General features: G+C 29.1%; 3 protein-coding genes across 14 annotated transcripts in view; 2 read left to right on the top strand and 1 right to left on the bottom strand.

Annotated features, from left to right (window-relative positions):
• Mctp (multiple C2 domain and transmembrane region protein) overlaps nucleotides 1–1,761 on the bottom strand; it is a 29,042-nt gene extending 27,281 nt beyond the window's left edge. For 4 of the 7 annotated variants that reach the window (XM_070309226.1, XM_070309225.1, XM_070309232.1 and 1 more), the window contains exon 1: nucleotides 1,263–1,761. The gene's annotated coding sequence lies outside the window, so the exon portion shown is untranslated. The remainder of the gene's footprint in view (nucleotides 1–1,262) is intronic. The other 3 variants (XM_070309229.1, XM_070309227.1, XM_070309230.1) reach the window with 3 other exon arrangements.
• Nucleotides 1,762–4,722: 2,961 nt separating this feature from the next.
• LOC138940188 (uncharacterized) lies at nucleotides 4,723–9,521 on the top strand. Of its 4 annotated transcripts, none has more exons than XM_070308807.1 (4): nucleotides 4,723–4,813; nucleotides 6,602–6,724; nucleotides 6,828–7,486; nucleotides 7,905–9,521. In XM_070308807.1, exons 2-4 carry the CDS (start codon nucleotides 6,721–6,723, stop codon nucleotides 8,490–8,492), a joined length of 1,251 nt encoding a protein of 416 aa, XP_070164908.1. In that variant the 5' UTR covers nucleotides 4,723–4,813; nucleotides 6,602–6,720; the 3' UTR covers nucleotides 8,493–9,521. The 4 variants fall into 4 exon arrangements, with proteins under 4 accessions (XP_070164908.1, XP_070164907.1, XP_070164906.1 ...); XM_070308806.1 differs by lacking the exon at nucleotides 4,723–4,813 and adding an exon at nucleotides 5,904–5,996; XM_070308805.1 differs by lacking the exon at nucleotides 4,723–4,813 and adding an exon at nucleotides 5,904–6,144.
• A 184-nt stretch (nucleotides 9,522–9,705) lies between these two features.
• On the top strand, nucleotides 9,706–12,213 carry LOC138940189 (uncharacterized). 3 transcript variants are annotated; one of them, XM_070308811.1, is made up of 4 exons: nucleotides 9,706–10,249; nucleotides 10,337–10,686; nucleotides 11,028–11,301; nucleotides 11,380–12,213. In XM_070308811.1, the coding sequence occupies exons 1-4, from the start codon at nucleotides 10,246–10,248 to the stop codon at nucleotides 11,649–11,651; spliced, it is 900 nt and encodes a 299-aa protein (XP_070164912.1). In that variant the 5' UTR covers nucleotides 9,706–10,245; the 3' UTR covers nucleotides 11,652–12,213. The 3 variants fall into 3 exon arrangements, with proteins under 3 accessions (XP_070164912.1, XP_070164911.1, XP_070164910.1); XM_070308810.1 differs by having other exon boundaries at nucleotides 9,711–10,249; nucleotides 10,340–10,686; nucleotides 11,028–12,210; XM_070308809.1 differs by having other exon boundaries at nucleotides 9,712–10,249; nucleotides 11,028–12,210.
• Nucleotides 12,214–12,326: the final 113 nt, after the last annotated feature.

The raw sequence follows: 12,326 nt of genomic DNA, 5'->3' as shown, positions 1-12,326 counted from the left end.
AGAAAAAAGATGGATCGCGTATACGTCATATCTAACTGTATTACGCTTTTCTCTATTTTAGCCTTTAAGTACTAGTATGTATTTTCATAACATCAATATATATATATATTGAAAAATGTATATTTAATAACAATTTTGCTACAATAATTTTATGTAAGATTTTATGTAAACAATCAAATTTTTTATATCATATATAACTAAATTTTGTAAAAATTTCAAATGAGATAAAATCCAAGTTTTAAGATAAAAGAAAAGAGATGTTTTTGCATATATTTAATTTGGTTTTACAATTATCCTTGCAGTTATCCTCATATGCCAATTTAAAACGCGACCGTTTAAGTTAGAGCTTTGTTTAATTAGTCAAAGAAAATTGCAGTTACTATCATGAAAATGAAATACCTATATCTTTAATAATGTGTTCGAGCACAATATTTTACGATTCTATATTTTGCGACAGTTTATTACTATCACCATGACTCTTGAAGCGTATTATCATTTTTTTTAAGGCAAAAGCTTTGGTAATAAGCGAAAGAATTTATAAACATATACTATAATAAAAATCGGAAAAATATATAAACATGAATCATTGACCAAAGAAAAAAAACTTATCAAGGAAAATTCAAATATTCAGTGTATTTCTCTAATGATTTCACGAATTCATAGATCAATCCGTAATAAAATTTTTTAAAGGGCATCAGATAAATATTAATCTTGTTTGCGTTGAAAGAGTTGCAAGTGTTTGCAAATCGAGCAATCTTTTCTTTGAAAATAATGCGTTTAGTCTGATAGAGAGAAATAAAGAATAAGATAATAAAATCTCTATCCAAAACTAATCGAAAGATTTATCCATTCTTTATTATCTACTCGTGCTTTTTAATTTAAAAAAAGATCTCTTCTTCCATTGCTTGTATAAGAATCTCTAAAACTAGAAATATTCCGATTTTTTGTTATATGGAAATTTCACATATTTATATGGAAATATCATCAACATCTTGAGTCAGTAGTTAAAAAGAAAAATTTGCTGCAGATTGATCAAAGAATTTCTCAAGATGATAGAAAATACGGGAAATTTAGAACACTTTCGTGTGTAGAACAGCTGTAGACAAACTTGTAAAGAGAATCGCGCCAACGGTGTTCCACAACTGCCTTAAACATATTTTTCTCATGCGTTCAGCGGTCTGATATTGACTATCGTCAAGGGTACTTGGTGGATGTTGGAGAACACATAAAGAACTATACAGGGATACAGAAAATTGATTTACATTGACAAACAGAGAGGAAATTGCTCGTCATGCTCTCGTTGAATTTGATAAAGATGATACTTCGTGATCTGTCATGTCATGTATCTCATCACACGCCGATCATCTCCGTGGATGTTTCTCGAGGAAGCTGGAAGGAGTGAAACATCCCATAAGCGGATTAAACGGAAACTGTGTCTTTCTCGTTCAAGAAGAAGAGCATTTTAATAAAGAAAACCGATCGAATATTCGATTTGACGTTTCGTAATGTCCCTATGTAAACGCGTATGTACGACGACGTCGCGGGACGTCGGCGTGGCTGGGATCGGATGCGTTTTTGCCATCGTCGATTTTTTCGCGCACATCAACGTCGTTCATCAAGCGCTCCACGTTCACGATGATCAATTTACCGTGCGGATCTTCGCGCACGCGGCGGTGCCTCTGGATGTCAGGACGAGGAGAAACGTTCTCGCAGACGTTCTCCACTTTTCACGCTTCCGTGTCCGAGAGGCCACTGACAGAACTCCGAAATCTTCCATCCTGCTCGGCCGTCCCCGTCTCCCTCTTTCTCATTCGGAGTGTCAGGAAGGAGGCCGTGGAGAGGGTGCGCGATGTGGAAGCGGGAGAGAGTGAGAGGCTTTATCGACCCGTAACAGGGCCGGTCAAGAGAAGGGAACCTGGTGGCTTCGGGAAATTGAGATTTCATTTGAAGTGGCAAATAGTGGAGAATTCATGAGAAGAGCGAACTGCTGAAGAAGAAACTGATGAAGAACTTCTTTAGAACTATTTTAGATAATGATTAGGCAAATTTTTGGTACATTAAAGTAAATATAAAGTATCAAAATCAATCGAGAAATTTTATATTGCGGAGAAATTATTTTTTGAAGTAATTAAATTATGGTTTATGTATAAAAACACTTTTATTCCAAAAGAAACAATCATAGAATGGTATGGTAATACATCGTAACGTAAAATAATGTTTTATATTAATATAAATAGATGTTCCTTTCTGTTTTTTAAAAATAAGAATTTTAGAAAGTGATGTGTATGATACAATACTTTCTAAAATTATTCAATTTTATATAATATATTAATTTCAACAGAATGGATTCTCCTGGAGATATTATTTCTAAAGTTCAGCTTGCCAGAGTCATTTCTAAAGTTTTGCTTATTCGATTATTTTTTATTCTTAATTTTTTTATTCAATCATTATAGATGTCTCGATATTCTTATTGAGAAAAAATCGATTCCGAAACAATCGAAAAAGCTAAAACAATACCTTGCAATTCTGCGATATAGAGCGCAATAATCAACAAGATCGAATCATTTTCTCTTACAATACCATATAGAAACCACTTTTATATCAATTTTATATATGCCGTGTTATGATAAAACCATCAATCGTAATATAATCGTAATAAAACCATTAGTCGTAATATAATTTTGCTTTAGGATAAATTAAATTGTATCGTGAGTTTGTAAATATAAAGCGACATTACAAATAATATTACAAAGTTAAACATGACTATTAGGGAGTTATCCAAAGCACGTGATACTCCTGATGCGAACGGGTGACATGTTTTAATTAATGAGAAACACATTAAAATAATTACTGGTAAAAACCACTCCTTTGTAAGAACTCGCGAGACTCTATTTTCAAGATTACAAACTGACCCGATTTTTTCGTAAATCTACTTTTTCTCTTCCGTAATAAATCCGTAAACATTATAAAATTACAAAAATTACATCACAACGAAATATTAAAAAATTTTGACAAAAATATTTTGTCTGAAATTTTAATTCGGTTTTTCTTGTAAACTTCATAACGTACTGCTTTCATTCATAACTGCGCACATATATATCTTTTTTTAATAAAAATAAAAATTTATTTTTTATCAAGAAAAATATTTTTAAGTCTGAAAGTCACACACACACACACACACACACACACACACACACACACACACACACACACACACACACACACACACACACACACACACATTTATATATATATATATAAGTATATGGGTAAAATATGCATGTAGACGATAAGTCTAATCTTTTTTGTATCAATAATTCCTGTTAATTTAGTTTCTTTTTTGTAGCATTTTTTTGTCCTTGTAAATACGTTTTGTCATTGTAACATACAACGTAAAAATGATGTATGCGCTTCAATATTTTGGTTAAAAGAAACTTCAAACTTAACTTTAAAACAACTTAAACTTGTCAAAAAATTATTCCTTAAAGCTTAAAGTATTCTTCGATAAATTTCTTATATAAAACTGCATGCGTATATCTTGGTACCTAATCAACGGATGTGTGATATCGCAATCTTGTGCCTACGTGAACATCCGTTTTCCTGGATACCAATTAACAAGATATCAGTGATGCAATTCCTAAAAGGCATATCAACCCAAAAGGCAGAATAACATTAAACTGAATTACGTAGAAAGATTTGCGACTAACAAAAAGCATTTATGGGAAAATTGAGAAAGCGATATAGATCGAGCGTGCGTCCTTTATATTTTCTCGATGAACTATGTATAAAGTAGTATAATCGGACTAGGAAATTCTAGAATTTTTTAAAATGCATTTTGAGAAAATTCTAGTTTATAAATCATCTCTTATATTATTATATTCTCCTGATACTGTTTATAATTCCAAGAAATTAAAATTAATTTTTTCGATTTAAATTCTTAAGAGCAATCGAATCGAGTGAAAAATAAGAGAATATAATCAATATACATATAAATGCGATCGTTCACGAAAACAGATTGACACATCACATATTTCCTATATATAAAATATAATTTATTATTTTATAAAATCCTGTTATAAAATTCATAATTATATTTAAGTTTATGTCCTATATTTCCTACATTTCCTACACTATCCTAATTGATCAATAATATAGGTATCATTATTATCGACAGTAGAAAATTTACCGATATAGGCATTGTGTGCTCTGTTCTCTCTTCCATTCCTCTAACAAAATAAGCTAAGATTCTTCTGTTGTATTTCCCCAAACACAGCACGAATAAACTGAATAATTCATAAGAGAGTAGATCATGACTACGATGCTTTACTGATATATCTAATAATTATTTTAATACATTGACAGAATTCATGTTTTATGTTAACAAAATATTAAGGCACATATATGTTTCCATGCTACACATCGCGTATAAATTAGTAATAGAGATGTCTAACCGCGATCATTCCGGCGTTTTTCATAGAACATTATATAAGGCTTAAGGTAAATGTCTTAAAAATGCAAATCTCAATCTTTTCTCTGCTAGTAAAATTATTGAAAATGCATGCTGCATGGTCGCTGCATTTCTAGTCGATCTGGTACTGGTACTGATGTAGGTTGTGTTCCGATATTCACTGCCACATACTAAAAATCTATTGTATACGTGACGTAAACTATACGTTTTCAGCATACTGACCTACTGGCAGTTAATAATGGAACGCAGCCATAATTAGATGCTTCATATGTCATTTGTGTGGAATTTACCAGTTAGCAGTTACGTCAGTTTGTGTGTCCAAAGACAAAGGGGAAACACGTATAGGTAGTATTTATATCGAGAGAGATTAGATAAAAAGGTAGAAGTAAAATTCGTAAAGACTAGTAAAGATGGTAATAGGCTCGGATATAACTATTGTTATACCAGAAATTGTTGCTAAGAGCGTATGTTGTAATTGTGCGTATAAATATTTGTGAAAAAGGTATAATAGTATACGGAACGGAAAAAATATTATATATTTAACATATATATAAGATGGTTAACATATATACAGGATGTTTCATAAATTGTGGACAAAACTTCAGTAATGGATTTCTAATGCTTAAAGAAGAAGAAAAAGTTATATCAATTATATAGGACCGGAAATGATTAGTTTCTGAGTTAATGTTAGTTTTGCCCATCCCTTTAAAACATCCTGTATATAAATATTTTTCCGTAACTTTTTCACTGAAAGATAAAATAACAAAGTTACTAAACCTTGTATACATAAAAATACTTCAATTGTAATTTATTATCGCTATAATATATACTAGAATGACAAAACATCATGCGCAACTAATAAAACATTAATAAATTTATAATATTTCTCCGCATTTTTTATCTACAATGTGTTTAACACGGACATGCATCAACCGGTTGTTTTTCTATGGCCTCAAAAAGTGGAATTGGCCTTGCAGTTTCGCTGGCTCTAAAATAGATCTAGTTAGCGCCACTGTACCAGCTAGGAAAACGGTCTCACGAAAAACAGTAGTGTGGCCTCTCTCAGACTTCTCTCTCGTTGAAACGAGATGAAAATTACAAAAGTGAACAGATTTACTAGATTTCGACAAATGAAATCGTAGATACTCTAGTGAATTTACTCATTTTTCTAATTTTCACATCATTTTAGAATACACAATCAACTCCCAGATCCATCGTGTGATTCATGTGTGGTTGTGTTCCGATTTCCCACCCGGATGCACCCGATATTATAGTATACGTGACATATACTATAATATCAGGTGTACCCAAGTGGGGAATCGGAATACAGCATAAAGCGGGGAGCACACACTTTTGCATAAGCGCATAATCATAAGCATAAGAAATTTGATTGGTCAATTTTCTTATGCTTATGATTATGCGCTTATGCAAAAGTGTGTGTTCCCCGCTTTATTACTAGTTACGTCGTCAGTCGTCAGTTTGTGCTCGAAGACAAAGGAGTGGGATATAAACATATATGTAGTATTCGGTAGTATTATATTGAGAGAGATGAGATAAAGGAAGTAGAAACAAAGTTCGTAAAGACTAGTAAAGACGTTAACAAACTCGTATATTTTATTATACCGAAAATTATTGAGCGTATGTTGAAATTGTGTGTATAAATACTTGTGAGAAAGGTGTAGTATACAGAACGAAAAAAAATATGTTTAACATATATATACACATATAAAATACACATATAAAAAATATATATAAATATTTTCCTGTAATTCTCTCACTGAAAGATAAAATTATAGAATTACTACTTTTATTAAGTATTTATTAAGATTATATTCGATTACTCTTTTATGAAAAGTATAACAGAAATTATATCAAATTTTCTTTTTTTTAATGTTATTTTGAATAATATACATATGGCACATATATTTCACAAAATTTTGAAATAATTCACGAAAAAAATATTCCAAGTTCCTGACAAAAATATTCCAAGTTCCTCAAAAAACTTTTTTTTTGTTTCTCTCTCTCTCTCTCTCTCTCTCTCTCTCTCTCTCTCTCTCTTTCTCTCTTTCTCTCTTTCTCTCTTTCTCAAATATAGTTTTACAAAATTAAATAATATTATATATGTTTCCACAGGAATCACTAGAATTTATTCCGCACAACGTATTATTTTATTTTTGACATATATATGAATTATTAGACAAGTAAATTACTAAAAAATTTTTTTGGTTTAAACTGTGTGCAGTTACAAAGAAATGGGTATTTTTCATTACTTTTTTGTAGTATTATTTATTTTATTTACAAATAACACTTCTAAACAAGTTATAAGCAACTATAATGTCATATTAAAATAATATTGCAGGTAATTCCAAAAGTAAAAACGAACATGATAATTATAACACAAAGTATAGACAACCTACTGGTACAGGCAGTCACATAGGTGGTGATTTCATAATAATAAAGAAAGATGATACCATTACGAGTATCAAAAGTGTTCCATATAATTCATTTAAAAATAATCACGAGGCATACAAAACTGCCAATGAAAAAAGAACACAAGATTTATTTCATGAATTTGATAAGCCATGTAACTTAACATGTAATGACAAAGTTAATGTTCAACCTAAATTTATGACAGAGATCTATATCAATAAAGAAAAATGCAATAATGAAAATCAAACAATTTATCTGAAAAATAAGTCTACAATTCAAGTAATTGTACCATCTACAATATCTACAAAAGAGGACTTTATGACGAAATGGTTCTCATGGAAAAATGAGTTCCTTACATACATGAAATCAATTGACCAAGCAGAAAGTAATAAACAAAAGTGGGGTATAATGCTCTTAAATCGTATGGGTCCTATCGGTCAAGAAATTTATAGAAGTTTTATATTTGATAAGGATTACGCTGAAGGAAATATAGATACATTGCTAAAAAAATTCGATTTCTATTGCATATTTGGAGGTAGACAAAGAGGAGATGATGAAGATATTGATACATATGTCAATAATTTGACGGTATGTTAGTGTGAATATTTTTATTATTTTCACAAACTTGTTTCTCATAAAACATTATTTTTAATCACAGCTAAATCATTTTTGAAACACTTTATATAATTATAGGGGCAAGATAGAATTCATTAAACGTTAAACTATGCAAAATTTTCATGTGTCATTTTTTTTCTTTCATATAAAAAGAATAATAGCTCTCTCTTTCTCTTTTTTTTCTCTCTTGTTCTAATTTCTAAAATGATTCTATCTGAAGAATTGGAAGTATTCTCTCTTACTTTTTTATTTTTTGCAGTAATGCTTAAAATATTGAGGAATTTAAGTGCAATGGATATATAATATATTTTTATTTTGTATTCTCCATAAAATGTTGATATTTAATTTTTCTATGTATAATATTTAAATGAATATAAGTTTTGTTTTTCAGGTAATGGCATCAAAATATATGACTAATACAGATGAAATAGTAAAAGAGAAAATTCTGATGGAAATAGACAAAGGTAGATTTATAAGAAAAGCTGAAAGTTTAATTTTGGGATTCTCATTTCCATTGTGCAAACAATCGTTAACTATAAAAGAAATGACATATATTTGGATGTCATATGAGAACGCAAACTTCAAGCGAAGTGAGGAAATTCACAATTTTTTAGTTAAAAACTGCAATAATTGTGGAAGGACACATAAAGTAAATAATTGTTATGCTCGTGGAAAACGATGTAATAAGTGCGGTAATGAGAATCACTATTGGACAAGATGTCCGTCTCAGTTTATCGCTAATTGTTTATATTGTGGGGATAGTCATTTTGTTCGAGAGTGTCCTGCTTATTTGAATCAATGTAATAGATGTAATAGAACAAATCACTTCTTCTGGAAATGTTCGATTGCAAAAATTTTAAATTGCAACTATTGTGGTTTAACACATATTGCATCTAAATCTGCATGCCCCGCAATAAATACTATATGCACTAAGTGCTATAAAAGAGGACATTTTTCAATAAAATGTTTCAAAAAGTGAACACACAACAATTTAGGAGTCCCTGAATAGCATACTCCTTCCATTTAAGAAGATGAAAGTTTATGATATAAATTTTATAAAATATACATATTATTTGACATATATTATTTTGATACACATTATTGTTACATTTGTAGATATAATGTTATTTTTTATATTATCATATTCTTAATTTTCTATGCGAGATAATTGAATAGAATGATATTCATTTTTTCTATAATTCCTTAAAGAATATAAAGATTTAATATAGAAACTGGAAACGCGCGCAAACTGCTCCCGGTAATGCCGCGAATTTACCTCGGTGCAGCGCATTACTATATCGTGTCGCAAAAAAGAGAGCGTGCGTAATTGCGCAATTAAAGGCAGCCACGATTACTGAATTTCCGACGAAAATATGCCGTAGATTGATATGGAGGAAAACAACAAAGATTATACTTAATAGACTTTGACAAATATATATTAATCTTTATCGTTTTAAAAAATAAATATTTTTTTCTCTTTCTTTTTATAGATTTTAATATGTTTTAAAATTAAATAAAAAAAGATATATGTTTGTATATACGTGTGTGTGTGTATTAAAATTATTTTAGTCATAAAATTTTAAAGATATATTAAAGACTGAGTCTTTATTCTGTTGTAGTTGTTCTGTTCTATTGTTATTATAAAGTAACGCGTTTTTTGTAACATAAAAAATGTCATTTCTGAAATATTCTACAAATATATTCATAGTCAAGTAATAGTATAGAAGTATATATAAGGTTTTGATGATAACCCAATGTCATCACCCTTGGATGTCATTTCCGACATGGCATATAATATGACTACGGTTTAATCTTATCATTTCATATGAAAACAATTACCATATATGATCACATCCATATGCAATGCTGTGAACAAAAAAGTTGCAATACTTTTCCTTTCAACATCCATAAAATCCTAAAGTCGATTTCACTATATCAGAAACAGAGAGAATTTTTAAAGAAGCGTTTTGAAACTATACTATCAAATATACTTTTCGGTAAAGACTCTTCAAACGAATTTAGAGATTATTCTTTTCCCAAAGAAACTATCGAAAGAGAAGATTTTTCGTTGAAAAATATTGAATTTTTTTACATTTTGATATTGTTTTTACAATTTCAAAAATTCGAAGTTTAATTACTTAAAATTTATTTAATTGAAGAATATAATTTCGCTTTTTTTCTTCTTTTTTTTTTGTTCATTCCATTCTCCGAAGTTTAGTATCAAAAAATCTTATCCGTCAAAGGAGTAATAAAAAAAAAAATATATATATATATAAAATAAAGTAAAAGGCTGCCTTTATTTCATATGTCACCATATGAGACGTATAGCCATATTAACGCGTCTAGGTATGATATATATAGAAATCTGTGGCTATTATTTAATCAAAAATGCTCTTGTCGGCATCAATGTGGCAACGCTGTTTAAAATATATAGCTCGATTAGATCTACTGCGCTCTTTTGTTCCATATTATCCATTGTCCAGTCTCCAGTCTCCAGTCGCCCAGTCTTTGATAAGTAGAGAATGCATAACACAAAACCGCCGCGACGTAAAAAGCAAAGAAAGGATTATTATCAAATATAGGCCATCTTACTAGTTTATTAAAAAAAAGACAATTATACATGACATAATTATTTTGACACCCATAGTTTATTATAAACTTGACTATCAAGATATTTGTGGAAGATACATATCAACAGCAATAAAAAATAAGAAAATATTTATGAAATTAATATGGGTAAGTAAAACAATTTAATTTGTCCCTTTTGTGTGTATGACAATATATTATATATATATTTTATATATTATACTGTTATGTCTATAGCAGATAATGCAGCAGTTTTATCAGATATATTTAACAAAATGCGAAACTTTCCACAACTGAATGATACAAAAAAAAATATTGGTAGAAGTTGGTGCGAATGGAAACAGAATTTTTTATCCTTTCTCCAGAAAGAAGATGCTAATGAATTATATAAAAATCAGTGGACAGTTATCTTATTGATGTTAATTGGTCCACTTGGAGAACAAGCATATAAAGATTTTCCTTCTTGCAATGTTTCTCAGATGGAAGATTTAGAAACATTATTATGCTATTTTGATTTATACTTTATTTTTGGACTTAGAAAAAGAAAGAAAGACGAAAACATTGAAAACTATATTGATAGCTTGATGGTAAATTAATATCTGTATTGTATTATGTATAAATTGATATCTTTATATAACATCAAATTTTTTCTTATATATGATGCACATATTAAAATACTGTTAAAATACAGCAGTTTTAGGACCATTCATATTCCTTCTGTTTTGCTCAATTTGTAGTTATGAACATGTTATGCACACACACAAAATATTATTGAACTAAATGATAAGATTTTGTTATATGTGTTTATATATCTCTGAAATTTAACATACCACAACTATAATTTTTATAAATAATAATTAGCGTCCTGAAATAGATTTATACTTATATTTTATATTGATACGAATTGATGTATGTTTTTCTTTTATAGCTTGTTGCAATTGCAAGCAATCATGGTGATCCTGTGAATATTGTAAAGGAAAAAATTATCCAGGATATTAAAAATTACAATTTCACAGGAAAGGCTATGCTTTTTATACAGTCTAAAGGAAACAACTTGATATCATATTTGCAATTATTGGATCTTCATAAAATTACTTTGTTTTGGAAACAATGCGAAGACTTGATGTTACAGAAGAATTGTAAAAATTTACAAGAGCTCTCTTCTAATCCACAATTAGCTGAAGTGGAATGTATTCGTTGTGGTACTTGTCATAGCAGGAACCATTGTCCAGCACATGGGATGCGATGTAACAACTGTAATGGATATAATCATTTTACAGATTATTGTAAGGGAAAATATGTGTTTGATTGTACCAAATGTGGAACACATCATATTCAGTCACGTTGTCTTGCTTTTGGCGAAATGTGTAAGAATTGTGGTAAAGCAAACCATTTCTCATGGTTGTGCAAAGTACCTATTGTGAAAAATTGCCTTAGATGTGGTAAAGATCATGTTATATCCATGTGTCCAGCACAAGGTCAAGTATGTGCCCGGTGTAACAAACCTAATCATTTAAAAGATAAATGTTTGAGCAAACTAAATGATGGGTAAAAATAATATGCAATATTATTCTACTCTCTTGGAATTTTTAAACAGTAACAGTACATACAAGCTACTTACTACTTGCTTTCTTTATTTTAACGATAGATTCTTATATGAAATCGATTTTTCTTGAGTGAAAATTTAATATTTATTTTTCTATATTACATATCTTTGTAATTCTAAACTTAAAACTCTCAAAGTGAAAATATTTAAAAATAATGCTTTTTGAAGAATAATTTTTTATTATGTTTGTCTAAAATTCGCACTACAAAAATATTTTCTAATCATTTACATCTTGAAAATAATTAACACTTTGTTAATTACTTTTACATTATAATATTTCCATTATAAACAAATCGATTTCAATTTTATCAAAAGATGTGTCATTAAAATCAAAATCTTAGCGAAATAATGTGTTATACCATATAAGTGATGTATATATATTTTATATATATATATATAAAATCATTTTTTTTTTGTCTTATATATACTTCTATGAAAAAATGATTAATCAAAAAATTTGTTTGCTTCCTTTTCCTTTTATCAGCGTAGAGATTTATATTTAATTATTATTGATAATAATATAAAAATAATATTACTAAATCTATATTTTAAAAAGAATGAATTTTTTATTAGCTTAATATTAATAAACTGTTTGAGTACTCTGCGTTGATACCACTGCTT

This window comes from Polyergus mexicanus, unplaced genomic scaffold (genome assembly GCF_030449975.1).
Source record: "Polyergus mexicanus isolate NDT 795.1 unplaced genomic scaffold, iyPolMexi1.0 SCAF_16, whole genome shotgun sequence".
NCBI lineage: Eukaryota > Metazoa > Arthropoda > Insecta > Hymenoptera > Formicidae > Polyergus > Polyergus mexicanus.
This window is presented reverse-complemented; position numbering and strand designations above follow the sequence as displayed.